At 36.7% G+C, this 27239-nt stretch overlaps 1 protein-coding gene across 1 annotated transcript in view; it reads right to left on the reverse strand.

The window, feature by feature from the left end:
- The window catches only part of EYS (eyes shut homolog), a 1553129-nt gene that overhangs the window by 1064075 nt on the left and 461815 nt on the right, over window positions 1-27239 (reverse strand). Inside the window, exon 12 of the mRNA XM_055330595.1 lies at window positions 20020-20141. Within this exon, the coding sequence (XP_055186570.1) occupies window positions 20020-20141 (122 nt within the window). The remainder of the gene's footprint in view (window positions 1-20019; window positions 20142-27239) is intronic.

Genomic DNA, 27239 nt, shown 5'->3' on the forward strand with positions numbered 1-27239 from the left:
AGACCTTCATTTGCTCGTCATATTCTGCCCCTATTTGCTGGACGATATCTAGGTCGCTGTCTGAGTACTCGAGAGAGTTGCCCCGGTGTCCGGACAGCCTCTGGTACTTGTAGGGAGAGGGCCTGTGGGCCTAGTGCAGCGGCCCGTGCTGTCTCATCGGCCATCCTGTTCCCCTCTGCTACTGGGTCATTGCCTCGCTGATGCCCAGGACAGTGAATTATACTCAGTTTTCTCGGCAGAAAGAGGGAATGGAGAAGATCTTGTATTTCTTCTCTGTTTTTGATGTTTTTACCTGCTGAGGTTAGGAGACCCCTTCTACGGTATATTTCTCCATGAACATGGGCAGTTGCAAAAGCATATCTGCTGTCAGTATAAATGTTGACCTTTTTGTCCTTAGCCTTTCTTAGGGCCTGAGTTAGTGCTATAAGCTCTGCCCTTTGAGCTGAAGTCCCAGGCTCTAAGGCACTGGCCCAAATGACAGCTTTCCCATCTACCACGGCTGCCCCGGCTTTACGCTCACCATTTCGTAGAAAGCTACTCCCATCGGTGTACCAGGTTGCTTCAGCATCTGGCAAAGGCTGGTCCGTCAAGTCCCCTCTGGTGCCATGGACTTCAGCTAGGATCTGGTGGCAATCATGCATTACTAGGGAGGGGGACTCGGTTTCTGGAAGCAAGGTGGCCGGGTTTAGAGATGTAGCCATTCCAAACTGTATCCGCTCAGAATTCAGTAACATGGCCTGATAATGGGTGACCCGGGCGTTTGAGAGCCATCGATCAGGGGGCTGGCGGATGACTGTCTCTACAGCGTGGGGGGCCACCACAGTGAGGGGTTGGCCAAAAGTCAACTTGTCTGAGTCTTTTACCAGGACTGCCACAGCCGCTATTATTCGGAGACATGGGGGCCATCCTGCAGCCATGCTGTCTAATTTTTTTGAAAAGTATGCCACGGGCCTTTTCCAGGGTCCCAGTTTTTGAGTTAGGACCCCTTTGGCTATTCCATTATGTTCATCAACATATAGCGTAAAAGGCTTGGTTACATCTGGGAGGCTCAGGGCAGGGGCGGTCAATAAGGCCCTTTTTATTTTGTCAAAAGCCAATTGCTGCTCCTTTCCCCAGTGGTAGGGGATGTTGGATTTCGTGAGAGGATATAGGGGAGCCGCCATCTCCGCAAACCCGGGTATCCAGAGGCGGCAGAACCCAGCACTGCCGAGGAACTCTCGTAGTCCTTTGGCATTAGTGGGTGCTGGGATCAGGGCTACAGCCTTTTTGCGGCTCTCCGTCAGCCACCTCTGGCCTCCTTCCAGGAGATATCCCAGATAGGTCACTTGTCTCTGGCCTATTTGGGCCTTTTTGGCGGAGGCCCTATACCCCAGTTCTCCCAGTCTCTCAAGCAGGGCCCCCGTACCTTTTACACAATCCTGTTCTGTCCTAGCCGCCAGGAGCAAATCATCCACGTACTGCAGGAGGACGAGGTCCGGATGGCCAACTCGGAAATCTGCCAAATCCCGATGCAAGGCCTCATCGAACAAAGTGGGGGAGTTTTTGAATCCCTGCGGCAGCCTTGTCCAAGTGAGTTGTCCTGAGAATCCCGTCTCAGGACCTTTCCATTCAAAAGCAAAAATAGGGCTGGCTTTGAGAGCTTAACCTTAGGCGAAAGAATGCATCTTTTAGATCTAACACCGTATACCAGACATGGCTTGGGGGTAAGGTGCTGAGCAAGTTGTAGGGATTCGGCACCGTGGGATGTATGTCCTCTGTCCTCCAGTTAACCTCTCGTAAATCTTGTACCGGCCGGTAATCTCCTGTGCCGGGTTTTTTTACGGGTAATAGAGGAGTATTCCAGGGCGACTGGCAAGGTATTAAAATGCCCAATTGTAATAGTCTCTGTATATGGGGCCGAATGCCTTCTTTGGCCTCTTTGCTCATTGAATATTGCCGGATCGATATGGGGGTGGCCGAGGGTTTTAAGTTTATAATTATGGGCGGCTGGTTTACAGCTAGTCCCATTCCGGCCGTTTCCACCCAGGCCTGAGAGTAGTTAGTGAGCCATTCAGAATCTAGGGGCTGCACGGACGGTGGAGAGTCCTCGTGCAGCCGGTGTTCATCCTCTAGGCGCAAGGTCAGTACCTGGAGGGGCTGCCCTCCCGCGCCAGTAATAGTGGCCCCTTTTTGCTGAAAATGTATCTGGGCCCCTACTTTTGAAAGAAGGTCTCTGCCTAGGAGAGGGTAAGGGCAGTCTGGGACCAGTAAGAAGGAATACGTTACTTGCCCGGTGCTCAGGTGGACCTTCCGTTCGGTTGTCCATCGATATAACTTGCCTCCAGTTGCCCCCTGAACCCAAGACGTTTTAGAGCTCAAGGGTCCTTTTGCCTCAGTTAAAACTGAATGTTGAGCTCCCGTATCGACCAGGAAGGTCACCGGCTGTCCCCCCACTTTAAGGGTTATCCGAGGCTCAGGGGGGGTTCCTGGCCCTGACACCCCTAATCTTCATCTTCTAGGGACAAAACAGGAATGGGCTTCTTTTTAGGTCCCTGCGTTTGGCCCTTCCTTGGGCAATCTTTAACCCAATGTCCTTTTTCCTTGCAGTAGGCACACTGGTCTCGTTCAACCCGTGGTCCTCTTTTGTCTCCCAGGTCCCTACTCTGTCCTGACTTACTCTGCCCTGAGCCCTGTACTACGGTGGCCAGTATAGCCTTCTATTAACCTCTGCAGAAAACCTGCCGGCGTCTCATCCTTTCCCTGCACTATAGCACGTACCTTTGCCAAATTGGTGGGGCGACGCCCTGCCCCTTTGAGACCCGCTAGGAGTACCTGGCGATAGAGACGGAGCCGCTCCCTACCAACAACAGTGTCGTAGTCCCAGGTCGGGTGAACCAAGGGGAAAACATCCTCAATCTCCTTAGGCAGCTGGGTCGGCCTCCCATCCTCCCCCGGGACGTTTTTCCGAGCTTCGAGGTACACGCGCTGTCTCTCCTCCGTGGTGAGGAGAGTCTGCAGGAGCTGTTGGCGGTCATCCCAGGTCGGCTGGTGGGTCAACAGAATTGACTCAATTCATCCGGTTAGCGCCTGGGGGTCTCGGGAGAAGGAGGGGTTATGAGTTTTCCAGTTGTAAAGGTCAGAGGCAGAGAACGGCCAATATTGCATCTGGCCGCCTACTGATCGGAGGGGAAATGCCTGGGAGGTCCAGACTCTTCCGACTCTCCCCCGCGCTCTCGCCGAAAGCGGAGGCGACTGGCGAGCGGGGGTGAAGCGAGGGGTTGCCCCTCTGCCCTCGTAGAGTCGGGGACGGAGCTGAGGGAGCGGAGGGAGAGGTAGGGGCCTCCGAGCGGGGCGTTGGGGGTTGGGCATAAGGGGGAGGGGAGGAGTCCAAGAGAAGGAGACTGTCCTGGTCCCCTGGGAGCACAGGCGGCTCCTTAGGTTTTGATTCAGGAAATTTTAGGGGGCAAAGGGTGGAGGGAGAGGAGGGACGGGGAATTGGGGGAGTGTGGCAGGGAGGGAGTGAGGGTCTCGGGCCCGGTCCCCCTTGAGAAGGGATAAAGCATTTTATCCAGGGGGGGATTCTTAGCGAGATCCTCCCATACTATGATGTACGGCACCTGATGGAGGTGTCCATTGGGTCCTGGCTGGAAGACCAGGGCCTTCACCTGCAAGATAATGTCAATATTAAAAGTTCCGTTCCTGGGCCACCCGACGTTGAAAGCCGGCCACTCTGAGGAGCAGAAGGTGACCCATCTTCGTCTTCTGACTTCGACCGAAAGATTGTGTGCCCGGCCGGCGACTTCTTTCCAGTGATCTAGAGTGAGGCTTAAAGGGGTGGTTACAGTCTGCCCCAGGGGTGTAGAGAAGGGGTGAGCGGTGAGGAGGAGGACAGGAGAGGAAGAAAAACACGGAACGAACAGACGCACACGAACGACAGGACTGGCGCGGCAGATTCAGATGGGAGCGGTCGCGAACCACGACCTTCCCCGAAGAGGAGGGAGTGCCGGGGCTCCGTTCCTCTTCCAGACCACTCCGGAGTCCGACTCCGGAGGGGGACCAGGGGTCTCGGGCACGTCTGCCTCCCCCGCTGGTCCAAATACAGAATACAGAGTACAGCGTCCTGCAGGCACAATACAGACCCGGCACAACACAGACCCGGCCAGTCAGACAAATGGATGAGACAGATATGACATTTAGCGAGCTCGGTCTTACCTCCTACCGGTCTTAGGATTGAGTCTGGGGCGTCTCAGATCCCGAACGAGCCCCCAAATGTTGGACCCTGGCTCACGGGTGCCAACGTGGCCCGGTGGACGCCCCAGAGACCCAGACCCCAGACAGGCAGATGCAATTAGCAAGAGGGTTTATTGAACGTTTGCGCAAACGGGCTCTCCGCCTCCGAGGAGGAAAAGAGCCCCGATTAGCAATTACAGGGATCTTTTAAGGCAAAAGGAAAGAAACTGCCTAAAGACAAAAGAACCGCGGGAGTCGCGTAGCATCCAGGTTGATTTCGGGGAGGGTCAACATGAACCTATTCAGGGACATTCCAATCAGGGTTTGTGGGGGGGAAATGGTTTTCTTATTGTAAACAGAATGCTTTTAGTTGCTAAAATTTCAGGAAGAAGACTGGATGGGCTGCCTCTGGATTAGGGCTGGCCCTACTTACAAGGGGGGAGGTTTCTTCAGTTGATATTCAAGTAAGGGCCTCAAAAGAAGGGATGAGAGATGGGAAAAATTGTAGCATATCAGACAAAAGGTAGAGCAAAACAAAAACAAAGCAAAACAAAAAACTTCAGTGTGTTTGAAAGAAATTATAGTTATATATATATATTTATATTTATATGTGTATGTTTTATATGTGTGTATGCACAGATGTTTTTCCCCTTTAATTATTTTTAATTAAAAAATAATCTGAGAGCCATTTATTTTCATTTTTTCTTCTATGTTTATGGTACCTGCTAAAACAATAGCTGTATTCATAATCATTGTATAAGTCAAGGATTAATGACTTGCCACAATCCATAGAAGTCCTAACCTCCAGTGTATTACAAAGGAATATAGAGAAATGTTGAGAATCCTAGTATATTTCTTATGAAGTAAACCCCCAAAATCACATTTCTTAAGATTTTTATTTAAATTCTCAATATATCTCAAATGGCTTTGTACAATACACACAATCTCTTTCAGGAAAAATTAAAGTGCATCCAGGCACCTGGGTGGCTCAGTCTGTTAGTGTCTCCTCTTGGCTCAGGTTTGTGATCCCAGGGTCCGGAGATAGAGCCTGGTGTTGGGCTCCCTGCTCAATGGGGAGTCTGCTTCTCCCTTTGCCCCCCTGTGCTGCCACCCATCCCCACTCTCTCTCTCAAATACATAAAATATTTGTAAAAAATTAAAATGCAAGCATAATGTTTAAAACTTCTGGAAAAGGAGATAGGTAGATATCTAACAGATCAGTATTTGTAAAGAATTGCTATAGTAGGGTATATATTCTGATTTACTTTAAAAGTCCAGGCTAATTGACTATGCAGAATAGGCTATACCAATTATAATTTCTGATGAAAGAAAACATGTTTTCTTCTGAAGAGGGATATTTTTTTTTCATATTGAAATTAGAGAAAAAAGGTATGCTGCAGGCTTTTCACATGGGACATTGCCAAACATAATGGGCCATGTTGTCAAAGTATGTCTTTGCAAGACATGGAGAAATGTTCCAATGAAGATCTCTTAAATTGAATCTGCACGAAAATTGAAAGCATAAAGTAACATGGTAACTTTGAAGAAAAAAAATTTTTTTTTTTTACTAGCTCACATAATGTGCTCTAGACAAAGATATAGGAGAAAAACCATGGAATAGATTTCTAACTTTTATTTAAGCCTTTGCTATATAACAGCTGTCTTTTTATTTTGGAAACTGCTGAATCCCAGCATGCAGCAGAAATATAAGCAAAATTTTAGCTCCCCCCCCAAAAAAATGCGAAAAATAAATTAACCTGACAAAACATACCTAAGATATGTTAAAATGTTTTAATGCTGAAGAAAGATGAAGATGTGTTTTCATTATCTACTTTAGGTAACCTGGCAAAGATCTTATCTTCAGAGTAAAATATCTGCATATTCAATATTATAAGGTGCATTCAGGAAATGTGCATATTATCTTAAAAGTTTATTTTCATATATTTTGGGTGACAAACAATAGTGTTTTAGAGAGTTGAGAATTATTTCTAATCAAAGCCACTTCAATATTTATGCTAATTTGGGAGAAAATGACCATCTACAAAGAAAAGAAATGACCATAAAGAAAACTAACCACACAGATTTCCAATATACTAGAAAAATCTGTCAATTTATCTGCATGATCAATTCATACAGAATAAAAACATTTTGTATAATAAATGTGGATATATAAGTTTTCATCATTAAATTTGTATTGAGACTCCTCAGTATTAGAAAAAGCATAACATTGAACAACTATTTTATCATTGAAAGGGAAAAGAATGGCAGGTAACAAACAGAAATAATGGAAAGTGTTGAGATCTGGAGAAAGAAGTCCTACATTCTATATAACTATGGCCATAGCTATGGTAAAAGGCAAATTAGAAACAGTTATAAAAACCCTTTGTCAAAAAAAATATGAATATACATTTATTTTCATGCTGAAAAGAAATGTATTGGTGGTCTTTTGACTAGTTCACTCAGAGATAATTAGAAAAGCACAATTCTGAAAGTCCAATAAGTAGTAGGAAGGAGGAGGGTGGAAATGAGCTATGAAGAGACACAGGAAATTTTCTGAGTTAATAGATATACTCTATATCTTGATTCTGGTGGTATTTACATGGGCAAATACAATTTATAATTGCTAAAACCCTTTTAATTGTGTATATAAGATCTTTATATTTATTATATGTAAACTATATTCTAATTTAAAAGGCAGGGGGTCCCTAGGTGGTTTAGTCGGTTAAGCATCAGACTCGATTTCAGTTCAGGTCATGATCTCTTGTGATTGAGCCCTACTAGGCTCTGCACTCAGCTAGGAGTCTGCTTGGATTCTCTTTCTTTCTCTCCTTCTGCCCTCCATCCCTCCACTCTCTCTCACTCAAATAAATCAATCTTAAAACAAAACAAAACAAACAAACAAAAAACTTATAAACAAATGAATGCCTTATATAGAGGCTGTTCCTCTCTCTCTCTCTCTCTTTAAAGATTTTATTTATTTGAGAGAGAGAGCACAAGCTGGTGGAGGAGCAGAGGGAGAGGGAGAGGGACAAGCGGACTCCCCATGGAATGGAGAGCCTCATGTGGGGCTCTATCCCAAGATCATGACCTGAACTGAAGTCAAACACTTAACCAATGGAGCCACCCAGGCACCCTGAGGCTGTTTCTCTTAAAAGATTGCCCTTCATACTCCCTGGAGAAAAAGGAAACAGTAAAAGAAGATAGGCTACATAGAAAAATGAAAAAAATGCAGGGGACTTATGTACTTGATTAAATTGTTATTATTATTTTTAAGAATACAACCTGAAATTCTGATTAATAACCTGTTTAGAAAAAAAGAAAATACAGATATGGCAATAAAGAATATTAACATTTACATTCTTTCCTTTTTTCCCACTGTTCAATAAAAAATAATTGTATTAGCAAAACCCCTAACCCTGAGTTTTTATTTTGTGCTTGTCATAATCATTTTTCTCACATGCAACATCACATCTGAGGCAAGCGATGACTGGTATTTCTCCATTCATTTTTAATGAATCACTTCTGTGTATTTGGATTGTTTGGGTTTTATTCTATATTTTTCTTCAATTTTATAATTTCTAGGGCTTTGTATAAAACAAGTCAACAATTTTTTTTAAAACAAATGTTAAAGACAAGCAAACAAACCTATTCTAAGTCAATAACGTTTTTCAAATATTTTTTCTACCAATTGGTTTAAGTAATAAAAATGATCTTTAAATATGTTCTTACACAGCTCTGTGAATAAAATTCAAGAGATATTATGTATATCTATATTAAATTATAAAATTCTGAATAGCCACATTTATATAAAATATTTTAATATCTGCACTCAGAATACATTAGGGTTTTATAATTTGAATTGTGTCCCCTAAAGATCTTGAAGTGCTAACCTCCAGGACCTCCTTAGGAAATGTGACCTCCTTAGGAAATAGGGTCTTTACAAAGGTATTCAAATTAAAGTGAGCTCATTAAGGTGTGCCTTAATCCAGTGTGACTGATGTTTTAGCAGAAAGGGGAAATGAACAGAGTCATAGATACAGTAAGAATGCCATGAGAAGATGAAGGCAGAGACTGCAGTGAAACAACAGATGCTAAGGAACACTAAATACTGCCCTAGCAAACTAATACAAAGTGTCTATATGGAACTTTTTGAAGATGGGAAAAAACCAGGAACTTGATATATTCTGAAAAATAGCAGGGTGCCAGATAAAACTCTTTTCTCCTACTTTTCATCTCAGCTTCAATGAAGTAAGTTAGTTCATTTATCCAAACACTAGTTTTTGAATATGATTTTACTTTATCACTATCTTCAAATAACATAATACCATGCCACATATAACATAAGAGCCTTATTACAAAATACAGTGATTTTTCTCTTCCCTTCCTTTCTACTATTGTTATCAAAAAGCAATTTTACTTAATCAGTGAATTCTAAAGCCTATTCGTAATGTTAGAGTTGGTCATAGGATGTATTCACCAGTCAAAGAAAGTATACTTACTCCCTGAGTTATTCTTTTTTGTTGAAATTGGAAATATGTCAGGTTCCAACTTTTCCATTGAGATAACTATTTAGTCTTTCATAAATTCGTTGGAACTACGGTGATGACTGCTTTCCCTTGGGAACTGAGGAGTAGGCAGTGACAATATATGTATGGTTTTATTTTAAAGGCAAGACCAGTTCAAAGTCATCTAAAACCATAAATTTGGAGTCACACAAACCTTGGTCTGATATTTAGGTTTGCCACTTCCTAACACGAAGACTTTGCTAAGTTACTGAAAATATCCAAGTCTTGGTTCTCTCATATGTGAAATGGGCATATACAAAGCCTCACTGAGAGATTTTATTATAGCATAAAATGACACAAACTAGAATTGTCTGGTAGATATAGTCTCATCAATGCTTGTGTGAATGTAATATTGAATCTGCCCAAAAAATAATTTGACAAAATCTATCTAAATCTTGAAGACAGCACAATTTGATCCAGCATTTTCAATTCTAGGAATTTACTGTCCAAATATACAAACATATGCATGCAAAGAGTCACACATAATTAATTTCTCCAAATAATAGTTTATACTGGAAAAGATTAAAAATTGCCTACGTGGTCACAATGTTATGTCCATAAGATAAAGTATCATGTAGCTATCCAAAAAGAAGGTGAAAGGATCTACATACCAACATATATTTTGTTCAAAATTCTGGTTTTTGTAAGGGAAAAATCTTCCATCTGCTAAAAGTAGATACTGTATTGCCATTGCCTGGATTAAAATTCTGTTATGTACCTACTTTTATATTAGTAATTATTTTAATTTTATATAGCAGTTTGGGCTCCTATACACAGAAAAAGATAAAATAAAAACAAAAGTTTTAAAAAGGAAAAAAATCCCAAATCTCTAATAATACAACACAATTTTGTATTTTCACTCAATATGTTAAAAACATATTGGCCAACATAGATTTTTACTTCTACTCATTAAATTTTAGACATTTTTTTCAGTTATAGCCATTAAAAAATTATAAATACATCCTTATAAGGAACATGACAAGGACTGATATATAGTGTTTCATAACTTAAGTCATCTAGGATGCATTTATATAAATTGTAAACTGAGAAGAATAAAAAAAAAATCATATGGTCAACTGGGAACAAACCTTCATGTTGTCTGAAAGTCTACTTTGTAGTGTCCATAAGAAAAGCAGGCCAAAGCATCAACACGATGCCAATTACACAGACAGCAAAGGAGCCAGATGCTGTTGGCAAAACATGCTCCAGAGTGTGGCATCTGGGTCCAATAACTGCCATACAGAGCCCCATCTGTAGCTAAAGCTGTTGACTCTGCTTTGGGGGAAGAAAAATCAGAAATAAAGAAGGCAGTTAAATTCTAAACCATGCCAGGAATAGCAGAAGGCAGGTTGCAGTCAGCATTCAAATTACATCCCTAGCCCATTTTGCTTTTTAATGTCTTGAAACTGTGTAAACATTAAACTATGTTAACTCCAGTTGTTTAGAGATGAGCACTTATAGGTAAGTTCAGAAACTTAGAACACATAGATCATCTAAAGAGATTTGATATTCCAGCAAGTACTCATTTTCCTAACATTTTTGATCTCAAAAATATGAGCATATAGTCAATGAAATGCAATTTTCATTTGATCTATTAAAATGTATGCTATGTTAAACACTCATTATGGAATGCAACGTGAATTTCTTCAAAAGCAATTTAAGAATCTTCTTTGAAATTTCTGATAAGTTTACTTTGGACCGACTCTTCAAAATGAAGTAAGATATTCGTTGTATCTTTTACTAAGAGTCCTGAAATTTTTGTTCAGTGAAATTTGTGAGAAACTTTCAAGAGCTCTAAACTGTAAACTTTCTTAGCTACAAAGAATAATGCAACGTCTTTAGTGGTCTTCGTTTACTGTACATATAAATATATAAAGTGAAATGAATTGATATCAATATGTTCATGAGATTCATCACTTATAAAATGAAGCTCTAGTCTAATTCATACATATATTTTTGAAAAAAGGGTAAATGTTGAGAATAATAAAAACTAGTGATATTTAGAGTTTACATCAAGAAATGAGCTGAATACTTTGTGTACAGAATAATAATAGTTATACCACAGATTTCTGTAAGGTATAACTATTTTTATTCATACTTTCTAGATTAAAAAAAAACAAACAACCCTGAAAGCTTAAGGATATAAATAAAATTCCTTAATCCAATTCACACTAATCTTTAAGGATAGAACCAAACTTGATATCCTATATCGAGATGCGCTGACTCTAGAACCTATGCTTTCTCAGTCTCTGCCTCTGTCCTCTCTCTGTCCCATATAAATAATATAAAATATAATTTGGTATAATCACTTTAGTAATGGTAGAGGAAAGACTTCTGAAAATCTACTCTTCCTTAAAAGAAACAAGAACACTGACAACATAGTCAAATCAACTTTCTCAGAACTCTGTAAATAAAATAAAGGCTTGCAAAAATCTGAGGAGTGGTCATTGAAGAAAAATGATTGACTCTCGTAAGCAGAATCACTGTTGTAGTGGTTACTTGCAGTATTCTTATTACCCTTTCCCCAGCTCTGCAATAGGCTTGAAAACCAATAGCACTGTGAGTATGGCATCTGTGAAATCAGCAGCCAAACATACACTGAGGGGCAGGACAGGTTTGGAGCTCATCCAGGAATGACCTTCCCAGGAATGTCATTATTTCATGGGTCTAGTAACTGTATGAAAAGTTCCATTTTCAGGAATACTTTTTATTTGACCTGACTCAAAGCTTATTCTTTTCAAAAAGCCCTATATAAAGGGCATTAATAACACTCAGTGGTAATTGCCTAAAATTGTAGTTGTTGAGATGATGATTCTAGTTAAGACTAAGAAGTAGCTGACCAATATACTTAAAAGTAAAAAGTGGGGAATGAGATGTCCATCGAGGTCTTTGAAAAGCTCGACCTATTTTTGGGAAATTAGAAGATAACACAACATGAAAGTCTGCACAGATCTAAGAAAGACATGAAAAGACCTTAATCTCTTATTTTTGACCTTGAGCCTCTGTGCAAGCAGATACTGGAGAATGAGACAGAGCTGTAAAATGCCTGGCTGAGTGATAAAACAGAGTCCCTCAGTAAGGCTAGGAGACTTACTAGTTTGAGGAAATTACAGAAAATCTCTGTTAAACCTTTCGTTGACCACTAGATTAGCCAAGCTGAGACTTGAATAGCCACAAGTGATAAAGAAAATGATTTATAGAACTATTTCAGAAAAATGACTAAACAAGCAATAGCAGAAACAACAACAAACAATAAAAAATGCAGTAACAACTGTAAAGAAGTAGGATCTGATTTTGAAATTTGCCACATCATACTGTTTAAAAGTCAAGTGTTCATAAGCAATTAGGAGTAATACAGAGACAGAAACGTATGACACATATATAGAAATGAAGCAATCAGTAGAAACTACCCCTGAGGAAGCTAAAAAAATTAAAAAAGTAAAATAAATTGTACTTACTTGACACAGATATTAAATCAGCTAAAATAAATGTATTCAAAGAAAAATAGAAGCCATATCTAAATAATTAAAGAAAGCAGGGCACTCAGATGGCTTACTCAGTTAAGCTTCCAACTCTTGATTTCTGCTCAGGTCATGATCTCATGGTGCTGAGATAGACCCTCTCTTCATGCTCCACAGTGGGTGTGGAGCCTGCTTAAGATTCTCACACACCCTCATCCTCTGCCCCCTCCCCTCACCTGCATGCATGCACATGCACACTCTCTCACAATAATTAATTAGGTAATCAATTAACTAAATGTGAGATTAATGTTTTGCCAATTTGATAATATAAAGAGATATGAATTATAAATAAGACCACAATAGAAATACTGGAGTTAAGAGTACAAAAAATAAAAATTAAAAGTTACTAGAGGGCATACCACTAGATTTAAGTTGGTAGAAGTAAGCAGTGCATTTGGAGATAAATCAACTAGAATTTCTTTTGAAGGTTAATTTAATTTTCTCACAATAATAGACAAGTGTCTCCACACCATTTATTGCCATCAATGCCCTATGGATTTACCTCCTTTCTTGTCTACTAACTTTACGTATGCTAATGTCTCCATTTCTGGACTTTGATTACATTCTATTGCTCTATCTGCTCTATTTATGTCTGACCACTCTGTTTTATATACAACACATTGTTATATACATGCCACTAGGAGAGAATCACCACTTTCTCATCCCCATCCTCCTTGTCTTTACTGTTCTTGTACTTTCTCTTCAAGATGAATTTTATTTACTTTTATTTTATTTTTTAGCATAAATAGACATACTATTTTTGTTACAAGAATAGAAATTCTACCACCACTAATAATATTGAAGAAATTTTCTCTTTTTTTTCTTTTTATTTATTTATTTATTTTTTAGATTTATTTATGATAGTCACAGAGAGGGAAAGAGAGAGAGGCAGAGACACAGGCAGAGGGAGAAGCAGGCTCCATGTACCAGGAGCCCAATGTGGGATTCGATCCCGGGTCTCCAGGATCGCGCCCTGGGCCAAAGGCAGACACTAAACCGCTGCGCCACCCAGGGATCCCAATTTTTTCTTTTTTAAAATTTAAATTTAAATTCAATTTTCCAAAATATAGTAGGACACCCAATGCTCATCCTATAAATCAATTAAGATTATTGATCCTGAAGATCAGAAAGAAAAATGAACAGAGTTTCAGAGACATGTGGGACACCAGAAGAACATTAATATACACATGTGAGAGTTCTAGAATCAGAAGAGAGAGAGAAAAATAAATAAATATTTGAAGATATAAAGGCCAAACTTTCTAAATTTGATGAAAATTATTAATATAGATAGTAGATTAAAATATTAATCTATACTCCATGAAGCTCAATGATCTTCAGGTAAAATAAATTCAGACATAGAAGGCTAATCACATGACAGTCAAACTGTCAAATGACAAAGAATTTTGGTAGCATTAAAAGAAAATGATTCATTATATACAAGGGATCCTCAGTACAATTAAGATTTGACTTATAAGAAACCATGAGTCCAGAGGTACTTTAAGTCCTGAAAGTAAAAGACTGTAAGCTATCTCTTAAAGCTATCCCTTAAATGAAAGGAGAAATTAAAACATTCCCAGTAAAAACAGAACTGAGAGAATTCATCAGCAGCAGACCTGCCCTATATATAGGAAATAGTAAAGAAAATCCTTTACTTTAAGATGAAAAGATACTATACAGTAATCTGAATTCACACACAGAAATAAAGAACACTGTAATGGTAACTATATAGGTAAAAACAAAAGACAGTATAAAGGTATTTTTGCTTTCTACTCTCTTCGTTTCCTATCTGATTTAAAAGACTGCATAAAACAATACTATAAAATTGTGTTGATAGGCTTATAATTAATAATAGCCTAAAGGAGGTGGAAGAGATTGAAGCAATGGTGGAGCAAAGTTTTTGTGTATTACTGAAATTAAGTCAGTATTAATACTATGTAGGTTGTTTTAAGTTAAGATGTTAATTACAATCTATAGGATAACCACTAAGAAACTAAGTAAAAAGGTATAGTAAAAATAAAAGGGAAATTAAATTGTAATACCAGAAAAAAACCTAACACAAGAGAAGGCAATAATGGAATAACAGAGGAACAAAAAAGATAAAACATATTTAAAATAAAAGGAAATCACATATATAAACTGAATTCATGGGCAGCCCAGGTGGCTCAGTGGTTTAGCACTGCCTTCAGCCCAGGGCGTGATCCTGGAGACCTGGAATCGAGGCCCACATCAGGGTCCCTGCATGAAGCCTGCTTCTGCCTGTGTCTGTGCCTCTCTCTCTCTGTGTCTCTCATGAATAAATAAATACAATCTTAAAAAAATAAAAAATAAATAAACTGAATTCATTAGTAAAGTCAAATTTAAATTAAGTAGATATTTTAATAAAGATAATAGATGGAATGGATTTTTAAAAACAGTCAAATCAGTCTATAAGTTTTATATTCAAAGTCACAAATAGGTTAAAAATAAAAATATATACTATGCCATCCATAATAAAAAAAAAATCTAAGAAAAATCCAAGACGGCTATACTAATATCAGGCAAAGTAAATGTGCAGAAAAAAAAATAGGATAAAGAAGGACATTTTATAAATATTTAAGTCCATCAGTAAGATCTAACAATCAGATCTTAGATCCTTAAGATCTAACTTAAGTAAATGAAATAAAATGGGGCAGATTGAAAGGATTAATAAATAATTCAACAATAACAATTGCAGACTTTATAATGGATAGAACAAGTTGGCAGAAGATGCAGGATGTAGAAGACTTGATCAACATATAAATCAACTAGACTTAAAAGATCCTTAGAGAACATTTTACGTAACAACTGTCGATACACATTCTTGTCAAATACATATAGAACTATGTTAGGTTATAATATATGCCTCAGTAAATTTTAGTTTTTTTAAAGACTTTATTTATTTGAGAAAGAGGGAGACAAAGCATGAGCTGCGGGGAAGAGGGAGAAGGAGAAGCAGGCTCTCTGCTAAAGGAGCCTGATGAGGGGCTCAATTGGAGGACCCTGGGATCATGACCTGAGCTAAAGTCAAAGGCTTTAACCAAGTGAGCCGCCTAGGTGCCCCTATGCCTCAGTAAATTTTAAAATATTTAACTCACACAAAATAAGTTTTCTTGCTACAATTCAAGCAGAAATCATAAGAAATATAGGGAATTCACAAGTAAGTAAAAATTAAATGACACACTCCCAAATAACCAATGAGTCAAGAATAAAACACATGGGAAACTAGGAAATATTTTGAGATAAATGAAAATGAATATACAAACCATAAAAAAAATGAGATGTAGCTAAAGGAGTGCTTGAAGTGAAATTTACAACTATAAACACCTGTATTAAAAAAGAACAGAGATCTCAAATCAATCATGTCACCCTTCACCTAAAGAAACTAGAATAAGAAAACTAAACCCATGGGATCCCTGGGTGGCACAGCGGTTTGGCGCCTGCCTTTGGCCCAGGGCGCGATCCTGGAGACCCGGGATCGAATCCCACGTCGGGCTCCCTGTGCATTGAGCCTGCTTCTCCCTCTGCCTGTGTCTCTGCCTCTCTCTCTCTCTCTCTCTATCCTAAGTAAATAAAAAAAAAATTAAAAAAAAAAAAAAAAACTAAACCCAGAGCAAGCAGAAGGGAGAAGATAATTAGATTAATGGAATAGAGAATAAAAAAGACAGAAAAACAATGAAAGTCAAAATTGGTTCATTCAAAGGACAGACCAGTACTGAACTTGATTGGCCAAAGGCATTATAACCATACATGTAATATTATTTAGCAATAAAAAGGAATGAACTACTGATACTTGGCACACTATAAGCCTGAAAACATAACAAGTGTGGTAAGTTGCTCCAAAAAAAATCGCATATTGCATGATTCCATTTATGTGAAATGTGCAGAACAGGTAAATCCACAGAGACAAAATACAAATTAGTGGTTTTCAAGGCCTAAGGTAGGAGAGCAGGGCCCGGGGGGGGGGGGGGGGAGGGGACCACTCATGAGTGTGGATATGAAAATGTTCTAAAACGGGACGCCTGAGTGTCTCAGCGGTTGAACATCTTCCTTTTTGGCTCAGGGCGTGATCTCAGAATTCCAGGATAGACTCCCGCATCGGGCTTCTGTTTTTTTTTTTTTTTTTTAATTTTTTTTTCTTTATTTATTTATGATAGTCACAGAGAGAGAGAGAGAGAGAGAGAGAGAGAGAGAGGCAGAGACACAGGCAGAGGGAGAAGCAGGCTCCATGCACCGGGAGCCCGACGTGGGATTCGATCCAAGGTCTCCAGCATCGCACCCTGGGCCAAAGGCAGGCGCCAAACCACTGCACCACCCAGGGATCCCCCCCCGCATAGGGCTTCTTGTATGGAGCCTGCTTCTTCCTCTGCCTGGGTCTCTGCCTCTTTCTGTGTGTGTTCTTTCATGAATAAATAAATAAAATCTTTAGGAAAAAAAGTTCTAGAGGGATCCCTGGGTGGCTTAGCGGTTAAAGCGTCTGCTTTGGGCTCAGCGCATGATTCTGGAGTCCTGGGATCCAGTCCCACATCCGGCTTCCTTCATGGAGCCTGCTTCTCCCTCTGCCTGTGTCTCTGCCTCTCTCTCTCTGGGTCTCTCATGAATAATTAAAAAAATAAAATCTTAAAAAAAATAAATTTTTTAAAAGTTCTAAAATGAGGTAGTGTAATAGTTTCACTTCTCTTTGAATATATTAAAAACTCCTGAACTGTACTCTTTCAAAGAGTGACTTATAAAGTATGCAAATTATGTTTAAAAAAATCTATGAAAAATAATTTCCTTGATAAGGAAATTCCTAAATTGTGAGCCATCATGTTTATATATAACACATGTAATATACAAATTATGTTCACTTCACTGACAGCGTTTAGTGAACCTTCTATTTTTGCAACCTGCTGAAGCCAATATTAATATAATATTAATATTAACACATAATCTTTAAAATCACAAAGAAGAAACACAATCAGAAAGACATACTCCATCTGGACTTCTAAAAAAGTAAAACAGAATCTGGAAGTAAAATCAGTAATCTATCAAAAATCTGAGGAATGATAAAATGACTGAGAGTTTGTGTTAAGTGGCAGTTTTCTGATACATTTATAAATTTCAGTCATTAAGAGTTCACAATTAGTGGTGTCAGAGTTATTTAAAGACTGATTATGTCTCATGAATATTAAAAAATATTTTTAAATAAACCTTATAAATTTTGTTGCTTATTTTGTTTTATATATTTAAGATATCTACATCAAATAGCAATTATCTAAATAAAAGCATTGTGTTGGATAATAAATTAATATTGGAGTCTTCTCGTTCTATGTGATACACATTATGAAAATAATATATTTTGGACAAATAAATGGGAAACATAAGTGATATATTTCACATAAACACAAACATCATATATTTTTCTCTACACATGTATCTGATACAGTATTTTGGGAAAGAGAAAGCAAAACTACCAGCAAGGATATCCAGGAGCTGGCCAGGCACTACAAACTAGGTTTACAGCTAGATCTTGGTGTTCTCCTGCTGAACATTTAAACAGATAATTTCACAGAACATCAAAATGAGACAAAACTACTCCATGACCCTGATTTATCATTACAAAGATAAGCCTACTCTGTAATCATATCTAAATACAGACAAAAACTTGAATATTATCTAAACCACAACAATAGCCAAACATTCTCCTACCATGGTTGATATAAATGGTTGCTGTCTCTTTAGAGACTTTGGTTTTCACCTCTGTCCAATCTTCCTTTCTTCTAGGTAAGATTTATTATGAATGTAGATAATCCTTCCCACTTCCTGAAGGTCTCCTTATCCAGGCCAAAGGCCTACTTTCTGAAACCCTCTCCAAAATTATATGTCATAAGCTCGAACCTCTAAGTCCTTTCCAACATCCTTTTACTGAAACGTCACATGGATTTACATACTGTGTGTTGTCCCTTATGGCAATAAGTTATTAACCCAACTTTTTCAACCACGCATATGTTTCTGCTGGGGTTTGTCTAGAGGTGACTGACAGTCTGAGTATACACGAACACAAATGCATAAACAAATTATCTTAGGAATTATAGAAAAAGCTAAACCCTAAAAAGCATATTTCAGAATCTTTCATATACATTGTATATTACACATGGTAGGTTATAATTAATAGTCATTTAAGAAAAATAAATATAGACAACTATGAGAAGTTTTTCTTTCCTAGCTCAACAAAAGTTGATTGTTTGTCTTAAGATATACATAGATGGTAAGGCATATTAATTTGTGATGACATCAATTTCAATAATTGATAGTGTCACAAAAAATAGTTCTGGATTTTTGGATTTTTATATATTTTAAACTAATGTCAACTACTGGTACTGTGAGCTTTTCTATATAAAAAAATGTTCATTTTTTTTCTTTTACTGTCATTGAAATATAAATTAAACTATGGCCAGATATCTCAGAATTGTCTTTAAATGAAATAAACTGCCTGGTGTTGATCAGTCTGGATTTTATATCCCATTTCAGTCACCAAAAATGAGAATATTTTTGACAAAATATTTGTCAAAACCATGCTTGAGATATCCAGAATCATCAATTGTAATCATACGATGAAATAGTGTATGAGTTATTTTAGAGGATGCTCTGAAATCATCTTGATTTATCCCTGAAAAAATAATCATCTAAGTATTTTTGTATTCAATTAATCTGCTTCTGTGACAAGAAGAAAATCATTCTAATTACAGTATACCTGGTTCTGCATCTACTTGAGAGACCTGAAGTATACCAAACAAGTTAAAAATGAAAGCTATTTTACCAATATATATTTGGTTATTAAACTTTCGGAATAATAGCAGTAGCTATTCAGAATTTCTATCAAGAGCTTCTTCAGATTTCTCATCTAAAAAACTAATACAGGGACACCTGGGTGACTCAGTGGTTGAGCATCTGCCTTTGTCTCAGGCTGTGGTCCTGGGGTCCCAGAATGGAGTCCCACCTTGGGCTCCTTGCAGGGAGTCTGCTTCTCCCTCTGCTTGTGTCTCTGCCTCTCTCTGTGTGTCTCTCATGAATAAATAAATAAAATCTTAAAAAAAAAGATAAAACAAAAAAACTAATACGACTGGATTATGGAAAGTATGGACTAATTAATGTAAAAATGTATCAATATTCTGGTGAAAGTAATCCAAATTTGTGATAATCTCTAGGTAATAAAGTGAAAGTTTTAATTCAACAGACCCACAGAGGAGTCATATGGTGGTACTCTCTTTGCATGGAATGATCCAAAACACTGATATGATAAAAGAACATTTTGAAGAAGTAAATGCATTTGTAACATGTGCTATATCTGGGCATTGCATTTCCAAGTTTAATCTTGTTTATTACTTTTTAAAAAAAATATTTTATTTATTTGACAGAGAGAGAGAGATAGCACAAGCAGGGGGAGTGGCAGGCAGAGGGAGAGGGAGAAGCAGGTATCCTACGAGCAGGATCCTGACCTAAGCCAAAGGCAGATGCTCAACTGACTGAGCCACCCAGGGGCCCCGTGTTTATTACTTTTTGACACAAATTTCATATAAATGTTGACAATATCTAGTCAAGAAATGGTTCTTCATCTAGAGATCATTATTTTACCTAATGAGTGAAAAGTGAAAATAATGTTTGGAATTATCCCAAAGACACTGAACAGTTCAAGTAATTTCATGAAGAAAATGATAAATACTTACTGATAGCTGTTGTAAAGGTCAGTACAGGTAGAATTGTTCTTACAAGGATTCATTTTGCAGTCATTGGATTCTTGTTCACAAAAACTTCCTTCCCAACCAGTTAAGCACACACACTGGTAGCTCTAAGGGAATATGAAAATTATACAACCTTTGGGGTATTTCTTGCTATTAAATATAGTTATTATTCCTTGCTATGTTGCTCTCTGTCAATATTTGCCTATTTTAACTTTTATAGCATATCAATATTTCCCCCAAATTACTTTTACCACAATTTAAAAACAATGTGAACAGTATTCTTTAGTATCTAATTCAGTAACACTAAATATGCATAATGCTCACAATACAATACTGGTTTTATTAAATATCTTAATATAAAAATCATATCAGTAATATGATGGTTAGTGATTGTATAAAACTAACTAAATACATCACTCAGCTCATAAGTTAAAAAAATATGTAACTACAACAAATAAACCTTCTGACAGTTTTGTTGCATTATTTACAAATAATCTATGTCAATACAGTATTGCTGGTCAACTAAAGTTACAAAATTTTGTATACCATTTTTCTAACAGATAAAATAGGCCTATAACAAATATTCAAAATATTAAAAGTAAAATCACTTTTCCAGGATTGGGAACAAACAAAAGAAAACATCTTAAAGCACTGTGGAACAATAATTTATATATTAAAAATACTTTCTTTTTTAAAAGATTTTATTTATCTTTATTTATTTGACAGAGAGAGGGAGAGAGAGAGAGAACCAGTACGGGAAGTGGCTGGCAGAGGGAGAGGGAAAAGCAGGCTACCCCCTATTCATGGAGCCCTATGTGGGCTTGATCCCTGGGATAATGACCTGAGCCTAAAGCAGAAGCTTAACCGACTGAGCCAGCCAGGCACTTCTAAAAATACTTTCAAAGAATAGGGCTCTTGTAAAAAAAAAAAAAATTGGGACTCTTAACATTTAGAGATTCTAGATCTAGAGGAATAAAAAGCACTAAAATCAGTGTTAGCTGTTCTCTTCATCTTCACTGTTCTATATAATAGCAACTAGCCACATGTGGTTATAGAGCATTGATATGTGGCTGGTATCAACTGAAATGTGATTGAATTTTGAAGATTTAGTACAAAAAAAAAGAATGTAAAGCATTTTACTAATAATTTATTACTTACATGTTATAATGGTAATAATTTGAATATGAAGAGTTAAATAGAACATATTAAAATTGATTTCACCTGTTCCTTTAACTTTTTTTTAACGTGGCTACTAGGAAATTTAAAACACACACACAGGTCTCATTGCTTTTCCATTAGACAGAGCTGTGCTAGATGAAGGCAACCCAGTGTCTCCATTTGCAAATAGAGTTAAGAAGTCTACATAGTTATACGCACATATATGTGGAGCAGGAGCTCCCTGAGATTAAAGAACTTGTTCTACTTTAATACATTCCAGCTTCTTGAAGATGTCTGGCACCTAATAGATACTTAATACATGTTGGTTGAACACATGAAAAAGAATAAATATGATAGGAAAGGTAATGTAAAATCTAAAGCAACTAAAACAGATTTCAAAAGGATTCTATATGTTTGCCAGGCGGATAGCAAATTTGTTTTGTACATTGCAGTCCAACAACATATTAATCAGAGAAACAAATAAATTCATGCTCTATGTACTTGCATTTAGGTTATAATAATTCAAATATATGAGAAGTGCCACTGGTTTAATAGGGCCAATTGGTTTGCCATGGCTTGTGAGCAGCTGAAAAGCAGAGGATGAGAGCCACCACATTGTCAACACCAGGCTTTATTCTTGACATATGTGTTAATTCTCCAGAGTACTCATTAATACTACTCATGATTTGCTGGATTTTAGCAGTAATTTTCTCACGCATTGTGGCCTCTACATTGTTAATGTTCTCAGTGAGTTTGGTTGTATTTGGAAAGTTTTCACTGATTGTATTTAGCTCATTATTTTTCCTTCCCTTTTTTGTAAGCATTGAAAAAGGACTTACATGAAAATTGATGTAAAATAATATTTATTTTATTTTATATTTTACTTATTTATTCATGAGAGACACAGAGGGAGAGGCAGAGACATAGGCAGAGGGAGAAGCAGGGCCCTGCAGGGAGCCTGATGCGGGACTGAATCCTAGGACCCTGGGATCACCACCTGAGCCAAAGACAGATGCTCAACGACTGAGCCACCCAGGCATCCCAATTATATTTATTTTAAATGAAAGCAATTCTACAGTAAGCAAAGGAAGTGTCTTCTGTGGGTAAATGGAGAAACTACCCAACTCAGTGATGGAAATTAAAGTGGAGAGGGATGGATAACATATGCACAAATCTGTGGAACAAATGAGGTGCTCTGTTCACTTTCTAAGAGGTACGAATCATTTTTGTAAAGACAAATACAGAAGTTTACTGCTGGTTTTTATTTTGACATCTCAGTAATAATTTGAAACTAATTTAGCAAGTGAGTCAAAAAGCCAATCATATATCTTTCCCATTAAAGCCATGCATTCCTTAAAAGCTAATCATTATTGGTGTTCTTGATGATTTAATAATAGGTAGAAAATTATCATCAATTTAATGGTATAATTATCATTAAAGTGTCAGGTACCACGGCAGTGATCTCTAGATATGAAATCTGTATGAAAAGGAAATGTTAAAAAAAATCAGGGAAATAGATTTTTAAAATATTAAACATTAACAATATAAATTTTGAAGAAAGCAGAAATGAATATGTACTAGAGACAACCCAGAGTTCAAGTATTTCTATTAATCCATTGCTTACTTGATTCAGAAGCATTTTCCTGAATTGAGACACTTTGCACAAAGCGCTTTCCCATTCAATATTAAAAAGTTAATTAATTCCAGTAATTTTAAATAATAAAGGTAGAATACTATTTTTAAACCATATTACCAAAAACCATATTGTCCAAAAATAATGAAAGAGAGTAACCAGAGATTTTGGAAGCTCTCCAGACCTATGCTGAATAAGTATAAAGAAAATTCATCTAGGGAGGAAGATGAAGAGTAAATTTTAAAAGCATCCGAGAAATAATTACACATTACCTTCAAAGGGCCAAGGCTGATACCTTATTTCCCAGTAGTAGAAGTAAGAACCCAGTAACAATTATCCTAATAGAGTGAAAGAAAATAACTATCAACCTAAAAGTCTATGCCCAGTAAAATATATCCTTTTTAGGAATGGAGAATAAACACATTTTAAAAAAAACAACATCTGAGAATGTATTGCAGTGTTTAAGGTTGTGGATACTTGGTGATAGCCAGCCAGGATTTGAACTGGGCTCCATGAATTATTAGCTATGTAATTATAATCATGTATATTGAATCTTAAGGAACATCAGAAATAATGGTACCTGATTGATAAGGGTGTAAGGATTAAATGAGTACTTAGTATAGAACTACATTTGATATCTGACTTACAGGAAGATACCAGTAAACTTCAAATAAAATGTTCTTTTGGGGGGGGAGGGGCAGAGAGAGCGGGCAAAAGAGAATCTTAAGCAGGCTCCACGCCCAGTGCAGAACCAACTTGGGGTTCAGTCTCATGATCCTGATATCATGACCTGAGCCAAAATCAAGAGTTGGACACTTAACAGACTGAGCCTATCAGTCACCCCTAAAATGTTATTTTATCCAGTGAATTATTCAGGTAGTCAGAACTATTCCTCAGTCTCTGATTCCTGCTTCTTTGACATTTTCCCATGTGAAATACTGTTGCTCACGTCCCCCAAATCCAGCTTCCAAAGTTTATTGTCTTCTCAAGGTTAAAACAAATGTCACATTCTACCTGAACCTTGATCATTTCCTACAGTATACTTTCCTCTCATAATTACTATTTATCTTTCTTGATACTTTTAAAGTACATTAGTTACTCATATGCATATTCTATTTTCCACTTAGTACTTATGATATTTAAAAATATTTTATTGTGTTTTTTTCTACTGTAAAATATAAATGAAAAATATAAATTCTAAGAAGGCAGGGACTTAATGTTTTTTGTTCATTTATCATCAGTATTTGGAATACTGTCTTATATTTGACTAAAAGAATGGATGTTAAAACATAAGATATATATGATACTAATTGGTAATAATATAGCCATAGTGAATATTTTGTTTAGGAACTTTTTAGATATTAAATCATCTCATTTTGCCAACAAGAAAGATTATATTTTAGAATATATTTAAATAACCCTTCAAATAAACATTCAACTAAAAACAAGTTCTATAAGGATTGAAAATTCCAAAAAAAGAAAAATTGGGTTAGTTCCATCATGAAAAATGTTTACATACTGAGATCATTATACTTGATTCAATCTTAGTGACAAAATTTCTTACAAAAATATTTCCTATGTAAAACTTACTTTTAGAGTCCTAAAAATTTAGATACACACCAGAAGAATAAAAATAACAAAATTTTCAAATTGTGGTCTCTTTTCAGACTCATTACTCATATCTAGGCAGAATAACAAAGATTTTTTTCTTTAATGAAATTTTTAAGAAATGAAGTAAAACTCATAATAAAGTCAATCTTTGTAAGAATAACAAGCTCTGCCTATTGACTTATAGTCTGTTTCCTTTTAATGTTATTTTTTTAAATTCATTTTAATATATAAAGATTTACAAAATTGGCTATAGGCAAAAAGATTGCCAAATACTGCATATAATGATACTCAGGATTAGATAAATGCAGTAATATTTATTCTTAAGAACAAACAAAACTATATTAATATGATTTCTTCAACTACAGAAATGATTTATCTTAGTGATTTAAATCTAAAGTGAAATAATATGTATTATTCTGACAGAAAGTTAATGGAATATTTAAAAACGATTTCTGTAAAAAGTTATAAATGCTGAATTTGATTGAACATATTTTGAAACAAGGCAATGAAAATACATGTTAAATTGAGTGGTACTTTCAAGGCAGAACTGTTTTAGAAAAACAGTTTCTTTAACTTGGGGAAATGTAATATATGAAGAGAATGAAAAGCCATGTTAGATGTGAAGGTTGATAGGGCATAAATCAAACTATATTGACCTTTTAAAAACACTTTCTAAAGGAAATATAAAACTGTAAGAAACTTAGTCATGTTTTCATGCAATGATTTTTTTTTGTTAATAATAAGAAAAGCAGATTAGTATTCTAGTACTTTTTCTAAATGAGGAAATGGCTTTAAGTATAAATTTCCACTTTCATTATAATTAATTCTTTCATTATAATTAATTCACTATAATTTAGTTCTCTTCTTAAATGTCTTACCTTCGTAAACTATTTGCCTTCCTGTCCAAAGGGTTTCCTTACCTTTAACACTTTCTTTCTTTCCTTCCCTTTCCTTCCTTCCTTTCTTTCTCTTTTCCTTTCCTTTATCTTTTCTTTTTTCCTCTTTTCTCCCTTCCTTCCATCCCTTCTTTCTTTCTGCCTTCCTTCCTTCCTCTCTCCCCTTCTCTCTCTACTTTCTACTCTTCCTGCCTTCCTTCTTTCCTTTTTTCCCTTTTCAAGAAGAAATATTAAGCTAGACTAAAAGGGCTTAGGCTACCAGAATTAGAATTTTATTCTTTACTAATAATATAGCTACCATGGGAAAATAACTCATCTGTCATCAGACATATTTCTAATATCTTGAATACTGCTTTCCTTATTGACTTGACAACTGGAGATAATGTCGATTACCCAAAACTTTATCCCCAGGACATATATAATATTTTAGAATACAAAAACTGTATTCTGAAAGACTATCACAAACAAAAAGATGCCAAAATATGAATGCAGTTCTGGTATAGATAGTGTAAATATTTGGGACAATTACTTTTTGGTCTGAAAGTCAAATGACAATGATAATGCAAGCACACCATAAACTAAGCATCACTTTTTTCCCCTCTTCAGGCTTTTTCTAAAATACTTCACAGAAAGGGGGCACGTGGGTGGCTCAGTTGGTTACATATCAACTCTTGGTTTTGGCTCAGGTCATGATTTCAAGGTCTTGAGATCCAGCCCCAAATCTGCCCAGTGCTGGGTAGGGAGTCTACTTGGGAATCTCTCCCTCTCCTTTCTCTCTCCCCCTCTACTCTTCCCCCTGCTTGCTCTCTCGGTCAAATAAATGAATAAATAAATGAAAAATAAATAAATAAATAAATAAATAAATAAATAAATAAATAAATAAAAAATAAATAAATAAAATCTTTACAAATATAAAATATTTCATAGAAAGATAATATGTAGTTCCTTTTATCGTAATCAAATTTCCTGGCACATTAGAAAAGCCACAAAATTGTACATCTTTTATTACTCAAAGCTGTTTTAAATAGTAGATTATTTGTTCTAGTGGTTTTAACAATTTTTATTAATTTTAAATAAGAAACCCTCATACAAACATAATTCCCTAGGGAGTGAAAAGAAATAAAGTAGCATAAAGCAGATGTGCTCTGAGTGAAGCAAGGAAAGGAAGCCTAGAATCCTATTCATTTGGCTGTTTTATCCACTCTTGCCCTTCCCCACCTGCCCCTGAGGACATTATTAACCCTCCACGAGTCTCAAAATACAGACTGAAAAACACTAATCCACCCAACCTATTTCATTTTATAATGAAGAAACTGAAGTCCAGAGGTTAAACTAATTACTCAAGCTACTATATCTCGCTGGTGGCAAAACTGAAATTAGAACTCATGGCTCTTGATGACCTTAGTTTTTGCAAATGTAGCTTTGAAAAATTAATTAACAACACCTGGTAAATTAGTAAATTCAGAAATATTTTCTTTTGAAATGTACCTTGAAGACAACCTGAGAATTATAAGGAAATCTTCAAATCAGTTACTTTGAATAATCCCATTACATGAATTACCATATTATCTTTTTCTCTGTGTGTCAGAAAGTTGCTAGATGGTCCAGTTGATACCAACATGATGCCATGCAAACAGTAGTGACCAATAATCATACCCCTTACTCATAATAGAGATGGCAAAGGAGAAAGCCATGATATTATTATAACTGATATTAATTGGTTTATAACAGATGTTGTAAACATGCAGCTTGAACTGTACAAGTATGGACTAAAGAGAACCACCCTGACTCTATGAGTTATTTTCAGGTTAGACATAGCAATGATCATCCTCACTGAACTTGATTGTGATAGAGAGCAGAGCGAAGAAAAATCACTGCTTTGATTGAAGGATGTAGTCATGGGATAT

The sequence above is a fragment of the Nyctereutes procyonoides genome, unplaced genomic scaffold, assembly GCF_905146905.1.
Source record: "Nyctereutes procyonoides isolate TBG_1078 unplaced genomic scaffold, NYPRO_anot_genome, whole genome shotgun sequence".
Lineage (NCBI taxonomy): Eukaryota > Metazoa > Chordata > Mammalia > Carnivora > Canidae > Nyctereutes > Nyctereutes procyonoides.